At 41.5% G+C, this 17,977-nt stretch overlaps 1 protein-coding gene across 2 annotated transcripts in view; it reads right to left on the reverse strand.

Annotated features, from left to right (window-relative positions):
* The window catches only part of GABRA2 (gamma-aminobutyric acid type A receptor subunit alpha2), a 91,567-nt gene extending 77,446 nt beyond the window's left edge, over nt 1-14,121 (reverse strand). Inside the window, exons 1-3 of one of the 2 annotated variants that reach the window (XM_063136254.1) lie at nt 13,989-14,121; nt 13,009-13,098; nt 9,297-9,412 (exon numbers count right to left, since the gene is read on the reverse strand). In XM_063136254.1, coding sequence (XP_062992324.1) covers nt 9,297-9,412; nt 13,009-13,079 — 187 coding nt within the window. In that variant the 5' untranslated portion in view covers nt 13,080-13,098; nt 13,989-14,121. Of the gene's footprint in view, nt 1-9,296; nt 9,413-13,008; nt 13,099-13,920; nt 13,936-13,988 lie in introns of those variants that run through there. The other variant, XM_063136255.1, reaches the window with a different exon arrangement.
* Nucleotides 14,122-17,977: the final 3,856 nt, after the last annotated feature.

Genomic DNA, 17,977 nt, shown 5'->3' on the forward strand with positions numbered 1-17,977 from the left:
AGTCAGGGGATGCTTGGATTGGCTTGAGTCTTGGCATGCGTGTGTATACATCCATGAGGTATCATGGTGCCGAACTTGAGGTTTCTAACTTTAACAGAAAAAAAGTTGTAGGGTTTTTTGGATTTCAATGCAAGCCTATGGGGGGGGGGGAAGCGGAGCTCCGATCCGGATCCGGAGCTCCACAGTGGAGCGGAGCAGACTATAGGTGGAGCGGAATGGACCTGATTCGGAAGTTGCGGATCTGGAAGAGAAACGCATCGGGGGTGGGGGGTCCGTGCACACCCCTACTGGTGAGTCATGGCCATCCCATCAGCCCTGCTGACACTCTACTTAATTTCACCCCCTGTTCCCTCCCCATCACCTTTTCATTGTGTGTTGTGTTTCTTTTAGCCTTTAACCCTGCGGGCAGGGACTGTCTTCTTCATTAACTGATTGTAAACCAACCTGGAAGCCTTTTTTGGCTGAGGAGTGGGATAAAAATACTAGAAATAAATAAATACTAATAAATGAGCATTAGCAACTAAAAACTTATCAGGAGTCCAAGCATAACTCACCAAAACAACTTTCAGGTATCAGGAGGGGTGAGGCCCACACCTGGGTTCAGAGGCTTAAGCTTGTCTTTACTCTTTGCCAGCCAGCCAGAGACAAAGGACATTCTCAAAAACCAAAAGTATTTCCGGGGGGGGGGGTGCTCCCAGAGAGGGAAATCCTATCAATTGCCAGGGAAGACTTAAACATGCACCCTCCAGATGATTCCTGTGAGGCTGGGTGAATATGAGATGGGTCTGCAAATGTCAAGTTGTTGTCTACAGCAGCCTTGATATTTTATTTATTTACTTATTTATTATATTTTTATACCACCCATGTTCCTTGTTCAGATGCACTTCTTGAAGTAAGGGGGGGGACATTAGTTCATCCCAGAGGAAAAGCAGGATATAAATGTAATAAATAAATATATTCAATAATAGAACTGTCTTTTAAAGAATGGGTCTTCCCTGCTCTTTTTCCATATTTTCTGGTTTTTAAAATGTCTATTCCAAGTGCTTTTAAGAACATAAAAAGAGCCATATTGTCCATCTAGACCAACATTCTATTCACACAGTGACCAGCCAGCTGTCTTTGGGAAACCCACAAGTAGGACATGAGTTCAACAGCACCCTCTGGTTTAGGTACCCCAGAACTGCCTCTGATACTGGAAGTAGCATATAACCATCAGGACCAGTAGCCATTTATAGCCTTATCCTCCATGAATTTGTCTAATCCCCCTTTAACACCATCCAAATTGGTGGCATCACTACATCTTGTGGTACCGAATTCCATAGGTTAATTATGAGAAAGGAAGGGGTCTTGAGGGCCCTCAGCAAGATACTCTCCTGCCTTGGCATCTGGGTTTTGATGGCCACAGCTGTAGCCCCATCTTCAATTTCTTAAACTGGGATGCACCAGAATTTCCACTTGGTATATTGGGGGTTAAAAATATGATGGCTTCCTAATCCTGTGTGACCCTGCCCACCCACTAAGATCTTCTTCAGGGGCCCTTATGTGTCCCAAGTCCCCAGAAGTATGCTTAGTTGGAACAACAGAGAGGGCTTTTCAAGTGGTTGTGCCCACATTCTGGAACTCTCTCTTGAGGAAAGCTTGTATTGGTCCCTTCTTAATGGCCTTCTGCTGGTAGGCTAAAACATTCCTATTTAGGAACACGTTTGGGCAAGGTTTAAACTTACTATATTGCAGGGCCAGGTGACATGGGCAAGACCTACACTACTGCTTATAACGGTTTATAATGGTTATGACAACTGTTCAGGCCCAGGACACATCACATATAATGTTTTCATACTGTTTTTAAAGTGTTATATCCTGCTTGGGGTAGATTGGGCCCTGGTGCTTCGAACCATTAGTGCATCCCCAGACACATTCTTGGCAGCCACTGAGGTGCCCTGCCCTTCTCATTCTAAAACAACAATCAAACAAACAAAACCTAATAATCTTGCCAGCAACTGGGATCACTTCAAAGCAAAATGAAGGCCTCCAGTAAGAGCAGCATCAGGGAAACTAGTAGCAAGCCAGCAGGCAGGGGTTTATGAAGAGCAGTAGGAAGCCAACTGGGAGGAAACTGGGCAGGTGGAAGGCTGTGCACTTGTATGTCTGGATGGATGGGGGACTGCACATGTGTGAGAAAGACAGAGGGGGAGAAAAACAGTTGGGGTGGGTTGGGGGCATCCTGAAAAAAGAGTGACTATGGTTTTCCATGTGCATGCAGTGAGGAGGAGAAAGGGAGGGATATATGTGTGAGCATTGATGTATGCATGCATGCAAATGGATACATGAGGTACATATGGAGGGGAGGGGAGAGACAGAGAGAGAGAGCAACCTTGTGTGTTTATCCAGAGTAAGAAAAGGACATAGGTAGGAATGAGTTGGCTGGTAGGCTGGCAAGAGGCAGTGATGAAGAAAAGGAGTATTTCCTTCTGTGAAGATGAACAGCAATCAAATGTGGAAAGTTGCACAAAAAATCCCCCAATTTTTGCAAACTTCTGAAGTTGTAGTCTAATCTGCATTAACTAATGCAGATTAAACCATTTGCATAATTCCCTTTTAGCACTAACACACACTTGGGGTAATGTGCTAATCTGTATTAGTTCAAGTACGAACAAGCAAAAATGCCCCCCAAAAAGTAAAAAACTGGACCGCAAATCTGAGAAAGCCACCTCAGAAAAACACTATGTGGGTGATTGAAAAAATGTGCATTTTTAAAATTAGCGCAAAATAAATAGGGGAAGTTTTCACGAATCAAATATGAGCATATGTTCGAGAATCTGCAAAGATTTTCAGCACATGCATTCTCCTGCTTGCACTTGAGTTCAGGGTTGTGTACAGGATATGAGTGCATGTTTTGTGAACAAAAACAAAATTCTTATACATCCTTTTTTGTAGTGGTGCTCAGTACAGTTTCTCATATTCCCAAATATGCAAACATCCCAAACATTTGCCTATCCCTACTGTACTGAATTGATTTTATTACTTTGAAAATGTCATAATTTAGCAGTCTTCTTTTAGCAGTCCTCTTCTTTTACTAACTTTGTTTATATATTTTAAAATTCATTGTTAGTTGCTTTGAGCTTTATAAAGGTGAGATATACTTATTCAAAACACTTTTCGGGAAAACTAAGGCCATAGCTAGACCTAAGGTTTATCCCTGGATCGTCCAGGGGTCAAACCTGTTCATCTAGGTGACACACAGGGGATCCAGTGCTCAGGCAGGGGCGAAACCTGGATGATCCCAGGATAAACCATAGGTCTAGCTGTGGCCTAAGTTGGCAGTCACAACTGGAGATCAGAGCAGTATGCTAATGCTATGTTTTGTTCTCTGTGCATTTGACTTTGTGGCAGCCTTTAGCTATTGTAGATGTGTTTTAATTATTATTTTTGTTTTTAAATTTTGTAAGCCACTTTGACTGACTTCTTTGTGGGGAGGGGAAAAGTGGAGTATACATTTCCTAAACAATTATAACAAACATAACAAAAACAACAGGAAGAAAAACAATAATAAAGTGATGGGCTCTGTGAAGACATCACCAGTAGTATAGACCCCAGCGAAGGACTGATCATGCCACCTACTGGTGCCAGGTCTGGATGTGTGCATGTGCACACATCACTATTTTAAGAAATGTACTATAAATATAAGAAACAATCTAAAAAATAATAATAAAACAAATGTATTCAGGGGCTTAACTGCAAGGTAACAGAGGACTCTGAAGGGTTAAAAGCAAAGCAATTATTTTAAATGTTTTTCTTTTCCCCTAATGGAAACAGAACACCACCAAGGTAGCAAGATTATTGACTTCTTTGCTATCAACATCATTATCAGTATGAATACATTCTTAAGATTGTGAGAATATGTTAAACCATCTACTTCCCTAAACAAAGAACTAGGAAAGAGTGACAAAAGAGACCTGCAGCAATCATGGGGAGATAGATATTCACTCCATAGCAACAGTTACAGAACTAGGAATAGAGCAATAGCAACCAAAGAATACTTCAAAGCCAGCCATGGTCATTTGGAATGTTTTGCTGCACTCAACCTTGCTGTAGCACACAGCCAGCAAACACCACCGCCCCAGATTAACCACAATGTCTAGTGGTTCACCCATCATCAAATAAGAAAGCAATCAACTAGTCTGAATTTGTGTTCTTGCATCATCTGTATGTGTGTTTCCCTCTGAGCCAAGTGCTATGCATCTGTAACGCATAAAGACTAGGTTCCCCCCTTGCATAAAAATGGCACTTGTTGGTTTGAGCTCTTTTCTCAGCAAAACTGCACCAAATGTTACAATTGTTTATTTATGGAAAGGTAAAACAGGCTATATTTTTCCTGTTTAGGTTTCATTGCAGGAAATCTAGCATACAATATTTCAATACCGATGAAAAATTCATATATACCAACAGAATTGGCAGATCATCACAGACGGAATTGTTTAATGTTATTGAGCTAGAAACCACCTGTATGCTGCAATTGATCTAAATTTTATTCAAGTCAGCACAGTACAAGTGATTTTATTATCATTATTCTTTTTCCCTACTTCCACATTTATTGCATCATTATTTTGACATTCTCATTGTTTGCTAACATGAACACTTCCAGAAAAGCTTCTACTCCTGCATTCTTTCAATGACAGCTGTTGAACCCAGCATTTGGTGGGGCACAGATGCTCCGTTCATACATTTTTGATTTGGGGCTGGGGAAAGCAAACTTATCTGCAAGATCTGCTCATGGATATATGGTTACTATTTCATACACCTCACACCCATAATGATTTCATCAACATTAGTAAGTAACCACTTTTAACACAAAAGATACATGCCTTTGATATGCATATCTAGTACTTGGTACTACAACACTGTTTATAACAGTATTAATTAATGACCTGCTTTGCACAATCACAGGAGGGCTAATAAACCACTGTAGCTTGTTATTTACCTTGCACATGCCAGTCATGTGCCAGGTGGATTTGCATATTTACCCTCACTGGTACAGTTTCCCATGTTATGCAAACCCAGGCAGGTGGCTTTTTGCCATGATTAACAAGCCACCCAGGACCATGGGTTATTGTAATGTTCTTGGTTTGCAAGATGTAAGACGCCATACTGCCAGGGCAAGTTATTCTAATCCCCCCAGCACATGACCAGAACACACAGTGAGAAAAATAAGCCATAGTGGCTTATTTCCCCTCCCACAGTCATGCAAACATGGCCACTGTGTTGAACCAGAAATATTGGTGCTCCTGAGAAATAATTGAATGGTCTAAAACACAGGAGATGACCACCCTACCACATCCTCCCTAAATTGAGCTCATCATGTAGCCTATACTCATCACGTTTCATGTTCATCCAAATCCCTTGATCTCTCATTCACCTCCATATCCATCTGCTATATGCATCCCAACTGCTGATGTGTGTGGAAGGTCCCTTCTCTTTTTGGGAGCAGGTGCAGCAGCAGTAGCTTTATAGGATGCATTTTCATTTCTTCTAATGCAATTTAGTTATGTAGTGAAATATAGCTGTCCAAGAAACAAAAAGAGAAGAGAGACTCCAACAGAACAAAGGCACTAAGCATTATACACCACTGAGTGTGAGTGGGCAGGAAGCAGCTGAGATGATATGAACTGCTGTCAACCACTCCAAATGATACTAGAATAATCTTTCCCCTTTCTTTTTAGCTTAGAAAAATACAATGTAGAACATATTAATGGAAGATCTAAATATCTTTTTAAAAAAAACAAACCTAGAAATTCTTATACCATCTGATAATTTTTTCCACTTCTCTTTCTGTTTGTGCAGTTAGAGGCGAAAGAACGCATCTTGAGGAGAAGTTGTTTCATGACTTCATAATTTCTGTAGGCTACTATTTTAGCATAGCATTTAGGAGATTCTTGCATGTCACATGGGCAAGGAGATGCCGTAAAGTCGCTAATAATTCTAATAAGGATATCCAGACTCACCTGGAGGCCTTTTCTGGCCTCTCCTCCAAACCCCACTCCATATCGTTCAAGTAAGGCCTCATCAGTCAGTCACCAGACAGGAAAATTCTGACAAATTCACTTGATCCTTAGATTGGGATGGATCTTTTTTCTCATCACTGAGAGACTGCTTTACTCTACTTTGTGCTGGAAAATCTCCCACTGCAGGTCCAAGGTTTTCTCTCTCTCCCCCCACCATGCATTACATTTCCTCTCCACCTCCAGCATTTGCTCAGTGCACCACTGCAGCTAGCCAGTCACAATTCTCTGTGCCTCTTTGGCTGCCCCCCTCAGCTAATTGGCTGATTGACCCTGCATTCTCCTCTTCTCCCCCATCCCCAGCCACCTTACAGCTGATAAAGTGGCAGGTCTCCTGACTCCCCACCTTCAAAGCCTCCTCTGGTAGCCAAGATCAAAGCAGATGGCCCATCATTAAAGCAAACAACAAAGTCAAAGATAGATAGCCCCTGCTGAGAGTGAGCAGCCCCTGCAAAAGAGTGAGTGAATGAGAGAGAGAAGTGGTGAGTCACTCTTGAGGTGATTGGGAGACACCAGTGGTCCTCAGGCCTTGGGAAGACCACTGCTTTACACCGCAATGCCAGAGTTGCAGAAATAACAGATGTCTCTGCTTGTCTTGCTACATTTTCCACCCTTCCACTTTGAGGGAACCCTTTTTAGATCAACCTGTCTGCTGAGTACTGCCTGAGTACATTTCAGAGGATTATAGAGTCATGGGAGTATTCTTACTCTAGTCAAATGAAGTGCTGGCCAGATTGGCCTCCATGAGAACTAAGAGTGTTCCACAGAATGGAACATTCCTCTGCAGTTGTGTACTGCAAGGGAGAAACTGATAATGGTGGTGGGCAAGTTGTCTTTCAGGGAATAGCAGAGCTGCTGGGCTATTTGCAAATCACCAACATTGTTGCCCTTTGGAATTGTTTAAATATATGGCATGTAAAGTGAATTAGAATTCCACTAACAAAGGAATTATTTATTTCCTTAAATCTGCAATTTTTTAAAAAAGCAACTACAAGATAGGCCCATAACTAAACAGAAATAGAAACTATTTTTCTATACAAAATATTGATGAAAAATCCATTCCCTAAGAGCAATATTCACGCAATGCATACTATATGTTATGAATTATGATTGGTTATCTGCATTAGACAATTTGATGTAGTGCGAATACTAAAGTGTTGTTAACTTTATTTTCAAATTTTCCTTTGTATATTAATTATATGAGGACATTCTGCTCCACAAAGCATATTAAATTATATGTAATTTCAAATGCATGATGTTCAACACATTAGGTTTTTAAAATAAAAAATGGCAGTAATTGTAAGCCAGTCTTAGAGCCTGTCCATACATTGCAGATACACAGGAAAAGTAGAAGTTCAAGTCCCCTTCCTTTTTCCAGTTTTTCTGTATCAGAGGAGCTGGAGATACAATCAACAGCAGACTATAGACAGCTAGCTATTGACTATAAGTGACAAGTTTATTTTTTTCCATATTTTTTTTCTGCAAAAGGAGGCAAATAGAACATGCACACCCACATACACACTCACATAAAATCCCACTGTAAAAAACCTTCAAATCAACAAGTTAATGAAAATGTAAATGTCATCTAAGATTAAGCATTTTGCAAAGATGCTACCTTTTCACATATCCACTGATGTGCAATAATTTCTACTGCAGATTTGCCCAAATTCAGCAAATATAGATGCCACTTCTTCAAATAAACCAAATGCAATACATCTAGCAGGAGGTCCACATATCATACAGTCAGCATATTTCAATAGCTAGAAAACAGAGTAGTTATAGGTGAAGCCAGTAAGAAATGCCTGTAAGGCCTCCAGAGCAAAAGGTGGCAGTCAAGTCTCCAACTCTCTCTCTCTCTCTCTCTTTCTCTCTCCCCCCGCCCCGCACCCATATAAATTGTCAGCAGGTCCAGACAAGAGTTCTGTAATTTGTATCTTCACATGTCAAAATAATTTAGGATTTTGCCAATGCACTGAAGATTTGTAAACCTCTATCATTTCTTCATAAATCAATGCCAGAAATATCCAAAAGAAGAAGCAAAGATGAGAAATGCCTAGGGCTTTTTAAAACATTATTTGGATTTTCCAGAACTCAGATACAATATTCTGATGCTGACAACCCAGTTCTTCCACCAACCCACATGGCATCCTCAAATTACAATCCTTTCCTATTTCCTCTAAATTAGTGTTTACATTGTGCTAGTGAATGTCGTGTAGGATGTGGCTTCATGACCAGTCTAAACACCTACTGGGTAGTACGTATTTTATCACTGTCCCCATAACACTTTGATTTTTTTTCTTGTTTATATTTCTTTAATGTTTTAAACGTCTTTAAGAGCACCCCTGCTATACCACTGAAACAAGGGAACGTTCTGTAGATATTAATAGCAACAACAATGACAACAACAACAACAACATAGAACAAACCAACCAACAATGTCCTGCCATATTCAAAACCTTATTTTAGGCTGTATTTGAGTGTGCGCTGTATTTAGTTCCTTGCAGTGCAATCCCTACTCTAGAGCAATATAACAGACCTGAAACAAAGAGGAGAATGTATCCTCCCCAAGGGTGGCACACAACCAAGGACAGATCAGCAATAAGTATAGATCAAAATAACAAAATAAAAAGGTAGAGTGTTTGGAATCTGGAAAGGCCTAACTGAAAGATAGACATTTAAGTAGTTAGTATGAGTCGCCTCCAATATCTTTGATTTTGAGCTCTGACAAAGGTAATCCATGACAGATGTGCTATTGACCCTGACAAATGTGAGTTACGAAGGAAAAGATAGTTAATTACCATTGATGTTACCGGAAAACTTTCCAATAATTTCAGTGGTAGCGTAATGGTCAGAGCCTTGACCCCAATAGGATAAGGATGGCCTACATCAGATCCTCAGGACGATTACACTTATTCGTCATTTGTATAGGATAGTCAGCTGTAATGGTCTCGCACACATTATTAAACTAATTCCAAATTAACCAAACAAAATAATCCAGATGAAGCAAATGGCAAACATTATTCCCTCCAGAAATGTCATACTGCTGGGGCTACAAACATACTTCAAATGCTTAGATACTAGCATCAAATTTCTTGGACCTAGGATTAAAATTTTAGGGATCACCTAAAATTCCTAGACAGAGCAATATATCAAAATTCTTAGATATAATTCAACTTTATAAGCACCACAATTCTCAAATTACAGGATCTTTGTTTTTCAAAACCAAACATTATTTATTACCTCCCAATCCAGGTCGCAGACGATTATCATAACCATCCAGAAGCCTGTCTAGAATTCTTGTAAATATGGTGATGTTATTTTTTGCTTCATCTTCATTAGGGTCAGCCAATGCTGATCTAAACAGAATTTTTTTAAAAAAATAATAATCAGATAAGCATGTTCTATGTACATTTACTATGCCGTTACTATTTAGTTTTGAATATTCTATGCTAGCATTTAATATACATTATCTAAAGTTGACTTTTGCTTGCTTAATAATCAATGATCTTCAGTTCTAAGGCCTGTCATTTATCACCACCATCAACATATGCCCCGAAGTTAATATTCCCCATGTTCTTTCTCTTTCTCTGATTTCCTGCTGCTTCATTGGAAAAGTCCAGCCCAAACTTTCCCACTAGCTACTAATGGTCAAGTGTCCTGCAGCAGCCATATTAGATCCCCCACCCCACCTACACATACTTTTTTTCTACTCTTTTTGCACCCTTGATTCTTCTCTGATAATTAGATGAAAATAATGTGGTTGACCACCAATGGAGACAGAATACCAGACAAGATGGATACTTGGTATGATCCAGCAAAGCAATTACGTGGCATTATTCTTTAACCTTTAAACAAATGAAAATGGTGCAAAACACTGATACAACACACATCACTTGGGACAGGTTGCTGGAAACCCACCTGTGGCTTACAAGCTAACAGCTGAAAACCAATGGTATGAGCAATGCTTGTGTCCAGTTTTATGTTCTAATACATCTGAAGATTGGAAGAAGTTGAGACATGTAATAGCAAACTCAACACTTCATCTCTGTCTACCAAAGCCCACCACTCCACTCAAGTTCAGGCACAGCTAATTACGGGCTCACCGCCACTCCCTTCCTGTTGAAGGTGAGGGGGATTAACAGTAGGGAGAGCTGATCAAAATGCATTCACTGAAAAGGGTAGCACTGGAAACAAGTATGTATCCTAATTGTAATGAATAAGGCCTACAAGGTCTCTCCAATGGGCAGCCAGGTTTCAGCTGCTGGTGACCACCTCCTTTATAAGCTTATTTAAGAAAACAGGAGGGGTTCTCCAGGAGTTCCCCTAGGTGCACCAACCTGGCATGTGTGTGTTGAAGAGTTCTATAGGAAAGCTTTGAAAAATGAGCTAATTACATGGCAAGCCTGGGAAGTTCACTCATCGCTAGTTTTACTACAGTCTCATTTATTCAAATTGCCTGGCATTCAAATAATTATCTTATTGAATATATGAGCCTGCTGTTTTAAATTTATGTATTTACATACCTGATGCCAAATGAATCTTAAAAAATAAGGCAGGCTTGCAATTACATTGGGCCATATTTCTGTGGTGTTTGAATAACTAGGAATTGGATTATTTTCGTGCATAGGGAAAGAGTATTGGGATGTAAAATGTCATTTACATTCATTTTGAACAACCTTTGACATCTTCTACAAAAACAGTCTGTGTTTTCACTCAGTGACTATGTAGCTCACAAGACATGTAGAGAAGCTGCCATGATCAAGCAAGATTTTAGTGTCTAGCTTGGGCTGGGACAATGAGATGGGAAAGCAGCAGACATATAGGCTGCTGTGGCTAGCCTAATTTTTTCTTAAATTATTGTAATGACAATAAATTACACACACACACACACACACAAATATTTCAGTGCTACATATATTATATTTCAATGGATTTCCCAGATTAAGTCACACTGGGTTGGATTCAGATTTAATCCCATCTAGACCAATTTAGTCTAGATATGACTAAATTAGGGCCAACCCTTTATATGTACTATAGTGACAAATTTACTAATAAATAAATAAAAAGATGACTTCTCATTGATCTACAATTCAGTTTAAAGATGCTATTGAGAAGAATGTAATCAAAAGTCATCTTCTCCCCCAACCCCAACTTCCCTTTTATTAAAAGCGCCAATAAAGGCAGTGATAATGGACTTTTGTTGACCAGTCAAAACTGGTGCTGAAGCCTAATCCAGACCAAGGCCTTGTGGTATTTCTTTTGGAATTAATTCTCCTGCACGTATCTTTCCCATGTACAACCAATTATTATTTTTTTGCAAGAACTTCATGTAACATGATACCATACTAAACTCCTTTCTTACAAATTCAAAGTATTAGGATAACAAAAAAGTGTATCATTGTTGTTTTTCCTCAACAATCTGGACTTATTTATTAGTTTTTTATCTGCACCCTGGCCCTTTAAACAAACAATTAATGCTAACCTGCTGCTGAGTACTTCAATGTGAGCATAGTGTGGACTAAACCAGTTAAATCATCAAGAGAATATTAACTTTTATATAGACAAAAACAATCTAGAGAAATTATCAAAACAGATTACCTCTGTCCAGCTATTCAATAAGATGGACAAAGCATTTAGATGTAAATTACTGCAGACTGTGATATTTCATGTCATTTCCTTCACCATCTATAATCACTTGATTTGTAATCTAACTCTTAGAATTTCACAAGTGATTTGTTATTTACGTTTTAAATACTGCTGTTAATACTTGCATGTGCATAAAACAGGTATTTCTACAAGTATTAAAAGAAAAACTAGTCTTTGTAGGCAATATGTTAGTTAAAACCTAATGTTGAAAATCCTATCAGTTTGAGTCTAATCCTAAAAATAACAGGAATTGTCTTTTGTTGCACATGTTGACTCCTTGACAGTAATGAGACTTACTCACTTGAGTAACAGTAAGAAGACCAGGCCCACTCTGATTAACTCGTACTGCAGCATTCTTGCTGGCTTCATAAAACTGAAAACACATTGTAATTTATTTAATTCTGGCCACTGAGATATGTAGCTAATTATCTGGCCAAAATGAGATACATGGGTTGTTGTTTTTTACCATAAGCCTTGACATCCATATGATTTTGAGGAAAATAAAATACATAAATATATTAGTCAGGATGCGACAGCAGTCCCAACTGTGAATCTACAAGCAAAGTGAAGTAACATATCACCATTAATTGGATGCAAAGACAGGCCAGGTAACACCAAAGCTAAATAAGTATTTTTACATTGTCTTCTATAATGTTGTCATTTTTGATATATAGTTTATTAAACAACTTCAAAAGTTGATTAATAAATCGGGTTATTGTTTTATTTTATGAGATTGTGGAATTGTATACTATCTCCACCTAGAGGTTTAAAGATTAAACGTCTCACTGTTCTGTTGACCAAAAATACTCCCCATCCCAACACACATCCATATGCAAAATGTCCCCATTATCTTCAAGGCTTTGGCTTGTTTCTGGACTTTAGAAGAACCTATACTTTATTCTCTGTGTGGACAAACATAATATAACTAGACAGTGGCACAAGAACCCAAGAAAATGTTGTAAAGCATCAAAGGTTACACAGATATGTAACGGAAAAGATCCCCCCTCCTTTCAGAAGTAAACATGAAACTGTCATCTAATTTTTAGAAGGACTTGTTTAGCACAAGTTTATTAACATTTCACCAACCTCAGGACTTCTTCCTTTACTTCACTTGTTCTGCATAATAGCAGATCTTATACTTAAAGAACAGATCTTTGTTCTCTCTCTCTCTCACACACACACACATATATATAATACATACACACACACACACACACACATACATATATGCCGATTACAGGAACTAACTACCAGCCAACAAGACAATTTCTGTTGCTGCTGATCAAGCAGCAGCACCTCCTCTCACCTTGCAGACAAGCACACCAAGAAAATGAGAAGAATCAACTGCATCATGTAGGACATCAATTTCCTCTTCATAGCTGCCTCCTTGCAAAACCTAACGATGCAAGAGGGGGGAAAAACACTTAGCTCAGATCAGTTTCCACCAGGCAATGCCTTCAATGTAAACCAACGAAAAAACGTCACTTCAATGAAGACTTTAAATCCTTGGGTCTCTGAAGCACTTTTCCCCTCACTCAACTATCAACTTATTAGATATCCGTCATCCTCCCAGATCATGCGTTGTTTGTACATGCAGTGCATAATCAAAAGTGACATATGAGCAGATGCATCAAATGTTGCTTTTCCTCTTCCCTCCCATGTCATATAAAAAGATTCAGGACTTCCCCCTATTATTTATTTTAATCAGTTATTCCTTGATTGGTTTCATTACATCTCCCCCCCCCAAAAAAACACCCCAAAAATCAAAAGATTGGGGCGGGGGGAGGGGGAAGAGCTACACACACATACACATTTGCAAGGGGTTCACTGGTGCTGCTGTGAACCAAACCGGTTCAGCTCTTTCCAAATGCTGAGCATGTTTGACAGCTGTTGGAAGATAATAACTGCCATAGAGACAGATATACAGAATTGACAAAGGACAACAACAGCCACAGTGCAGCACAAAGTTGCAGAATAAGTAAATAAACAAATAAAAGAAAGACAGGGAGATAGGAGGCTTCACTCCAAGAAGGGAGCTTATCTTGGATGAGGTGAGAGGAAAGGTTCAAAGCAAAGTCCACCACCCCTCTCCCTCTCTCTCTCTCTCTCTCTCTCTCTCTCTCTCTCTCTCTCACACACACACACACACACACACACACAGACACATACATCTCTTTTTCAGCCTTGTGCATACCAGCCCCTCAAAGCCACCACTCACTCTTGGCTCTTTCCATGGAAGGAGGGAAGGAGTGGGGGGAAGAGAGGGGAGGTAACTGGGGAGCCTACCTTGGGAGCACCAGGAGGCGCTCAAAGGAGCTGCCAAATATGTAGTATATATAAACAGGACTTGGCGAGGCTGAGGAGGGGGTCCTCCCTCGCGGAGCTCTGGAGAGTGGGGGAAGCTCAAGAATGGGGGAACTTGGGGTGGGGGGTGGGGGGAGCTTAAAGGCGACTGCAGAAACAGCAGCAGCAACCCTATGAAGAGACGCGGATCCAGAGCGCTTGTGGGTGCCTGGGTGCCGGTGCGCGCGCGCACGCAAGCAAGCGAGCGAGCGAGCAGGAGAGCAGGAGCGCGAGGCGGGGGTAGGAGAGCAGCAGTAGTCTGTCAGGGTCTGGGTCTGTGGATGCGTGTGTGACTGCGTGCGTGTGTGGAAGACGGAGCGAGGGAAAGCGCGCGCGCCGGCGCGCGCGGGCACAGACAGCAGCTGCAGCTGGCACGCGCCCCAGGGGCTCCAGAAAGAATGTGCGGGCGGGGAAGGGGGGAGGCGAGGGGGCGGGGCCTCGGAGAGACTGCGAGAGAGTCCCGTTCGTTTCTTGGTAACCCCCGCCCTCTTCCCCACCCGCACGGTGCCCCACCGACGGCGCGTACTGCTGCAGCTCGAGCTCCACAGAGCAGTCGGAGCCCAAGAGGCACGCGGGAAGGAGCAGCGTCTTGCTCCGCCGGGTCCTAGCGCGGGCGGCGTTGTGTTACTCTCTCCCTTCCGCCTTGCCTAGCAACCGGGCAGCGGAGGAGTCGTTGCTGCTACTTCGCGGGGAGGAACGGAGAGGAGGGGCGGGTGGAGAAGGAGTTGCTGCCAGTGGACGTCGGTGGCTCCGATGCCAGTGGGGCGTGTGAATCTGCTCAGTCAGAACCAGGCAGTAAAATGGAGCCATCCAAGGTGCTGAACCCATGCGCACCCCTAGCTTCAGCACCTCGGTTAGTTCCATTCGAGTGCCGATTGAAAGCCAGAGCAGATGTTCAGCCCCATTGACATCGGAGCCACCCGCCTCCGGTGGGCCGGGGCAAGTCGTTCAGCCTCGGGGCCTCTCTTTATAGCGTGGCTCAATCCACCCTCGATCCGAAAATCATTGCTCAGCTGCCTCTTTTCCGGGATTGGGGAGCGGGGGCCGCCTTCTCATGGGAAGAGCCGGGGGTGGCGGTGAGAGCGGATGAGTCCCGTCCCGCACCACTTAGCCCACCGCGGGGCGCAGCAGCAGCAGGTTAAGCTCCGACGGGGCGGCCAGGTCAGAGTGGAGCCCCGTTGCAGCTGCTTTTTTCTCCCGGCTGTTGCGCCGCTGCCTCCTAGCTGGGCATCCCTTTTCTGGCTGATCTATCCAGACAGGTTGCTGCAATCCCGGCACCCGCTCACACGCCCCAGGAACGTGCTCCCGAAGAAGTTTTGCATTGGCACGAGATATGGAGGGGGGGGGGAAGCAAGCGAGCTGGGAGGAGGAGCTGCGGGAGCGACACTTTCCGTGCCTGCTGCAAATCCGCCGCCGCCGCAGCAGCAACTCGAGATGCTCAAGAAGAAATGGGCTGCTAGAGGAGGAGGAAGCTGCTGGGCTGTTGCTTAATTTAGCCTTTCACTTGTCAGATCCATGTGCGCAGAAGAGGCTGTTTCGGCCTCTTTCTCCCTCTCTGCCAGCCTGTTCTGCTTTGCCTCGCTTTGATCTCGCCCCTCTGTAGTCGCTGTTTTATTCCAGGTGATGAATGCAAACAAGAGAAAACTGGGTCCTGCGAACAGCAGCTCTGTGTGCTTGCGTGTGTGCGTGTGTTTGTATTGGGGGGGGGGGGGAGATATGCAAAAGTACAGATGTTCATATGTCTCATAAAATCCAGCTGTGCAATTGTCTCAAAATGCAGCTGTGAGATGTGCATCATAAGATCCATTTACCTGGGTGAGGGTGATGATGATAGAGAGATACCAAAATATGGAAAGAGCTGTTTGCCCCTTCCATTACCTCTCCCATTACATAATTTGATCACTTGCTAGAAAGAGAACACATAGCTCTTTTTAAAAAAAATCCTAGTAGTAGTAGCATTTCTTATATTTGTCATCATAACTTACATAAATGCTACTAAATGCTGATAAACCAGTAAAACATGTGTTGTTTATTAAACAAGAATAATGTATTCCCTTAACTTTTCCATTACCATTTTCTGATTTAGGCCACAGCAATCCCCTAAACACATTTAGCTCAAGAGCAAGGAAATTTGGATTCAGCGGGAATTACTTCCAATTAAAACTCTAGCTTCTTGTTTAGGTATTTACAGTATATATTAATATCAGGAGTCTCAAAGCTGAGATTGGGTAATTGGAGTACTTGGTACTGACAGAAAACATAGATATAGCAGGTATATAAGAAACTGCCTTGAGAGGGTGTGTGTGTGTGTGTCCCCACCTTAAAGGTGGCCTAGAAATAATTATAGATTGATTTTTTTGGATAGAAAGAAACTTGGTATCAATATGGCTTTAACTGGATCTACAGAAAGGGCAGTGAGGGTCATATTGGAGGCAATGTTGCTGTATATGTCAAAGAGAGAAGAGGTCCAAAAATTAGAGGGTGGGGGGAAATAAGGAACAAGCACCTTCACAGAATCATTGTGGGTAGTGATACCACACTTAACATGTCATATAGTACTAGGAGTATAATTCTTTTCCCCTTCTTGAGCTGGAGAAAGAAATCTGGGAGGCAGCTAGAGAAGAAAAAATGTGTGACTTCAACTAGTTGCACGTGGAGTAAATGTAAGTTCAAAGATGACAAGGAGATAACATTTCTAGATGTGAAGATATGACTGTGCTTTAGAATAATTACTTACAGAGTTTATGAGAGGAGAGCTGACATTTAATCAAAAATATGCCCAAGATCTGGTGCAAAATGTATATATTACTAAATTGCTTGGGAATAATGACCACAGTGCTATCAAGTTCAACATATATGTAAGTGGGAGACTGCCCAGAAATTCCAGCATAATCACTTTTAATTTCAATATATATTTAATTTGGGGGGGATTAAAATAAGGGGGATAGCTGAAAGGAAGGGTCTGTGTAGATAAATCATTTCAGAATAGTTGGAAACTATTTAAAAACAGTGTGATAGAAGCTTTAGAAAAGGTAAAATAAGATTTAAAAAGATTACACAAGTCCAAGAGGATGCCAGCATGGTTAATGAGCAGAGTAAAAGAAGCTATAAAAGGCATAAGACCATAATAAGAGCCATGGGGAATGAAACTAAAGGACTATCTGGTCTAGCATTCTGTTCAAACAGTGGCCAGCCAGCTGCCTGTGGCAAACCCACAAATGGGATCTGAGTGTAAAGAGAACTGTCCCAGTCATGTACCCTAGCAACTTACGCAAAGGCATACTGCCTCTGATGGTAGTATATAGCCATCAAGACTTGTAGCCACTGATAGCCCTGAGGAAGATAAGAAGTATCCTTTATAAGTGAAATTCTTGTCCAGATGAGGAAAATAATAAGGAGCACGAAGTCTGGCAAAACAGAGGTAAATTGATGATAGGGCAAGCTTATATAGAGGAACATATACCAAAAACATTAGCACAAACAATTACATTTTATTTGTTAAATATGTCATAATTTGAAGCCAACACTGAGCCAGTGAGGCAGTTGTTCTATTTGATGACAAAAATGTGAAAGGATGGCTAAAGAAATATAAGGGAATTGTAGAGAAGCTGAATTAATTTTTTGCATAGGTCTTCACTATAAAAGATATTTAGAAGATACCTAGACTTGAATTAGAGATGTCACCAAGTTTAATAATTGCTTGCCTTTGAACATGAATGTCAGTGACTTGTAATCATCACCTTGAAAGGGGTTCTGATGTCCCAACCTCAAAAAATATATTATAGATCTGGAAAAAGAGGAGCAGCATCCTGATGCCTCATCCTCCTGAGATCAGAGAGAGACTTTAGTTACAGAAAGGCTTGATGAGGTTTCCACCTCATTAGGACCTAGTTCTCCAGGAAGGTACTAGGGACCAATTTCCTTGTGACTAG

Source organism: Elgaria multicarinata, chromosome 10, assembly GCF_023053635.1.
Source record: "Elgaria multicarinata webbii isolate HBS135686 ecotype San Diego chromosome 10, rElgMul1.1.pri, whole genome shotgun sequence".
NCBI classification, from domain to species: Eukaryota; Metazoa; Chordata; class Lepidosauria; order Squamata; family Anguidae; genus Elgaria; species Elgaria multicarinata.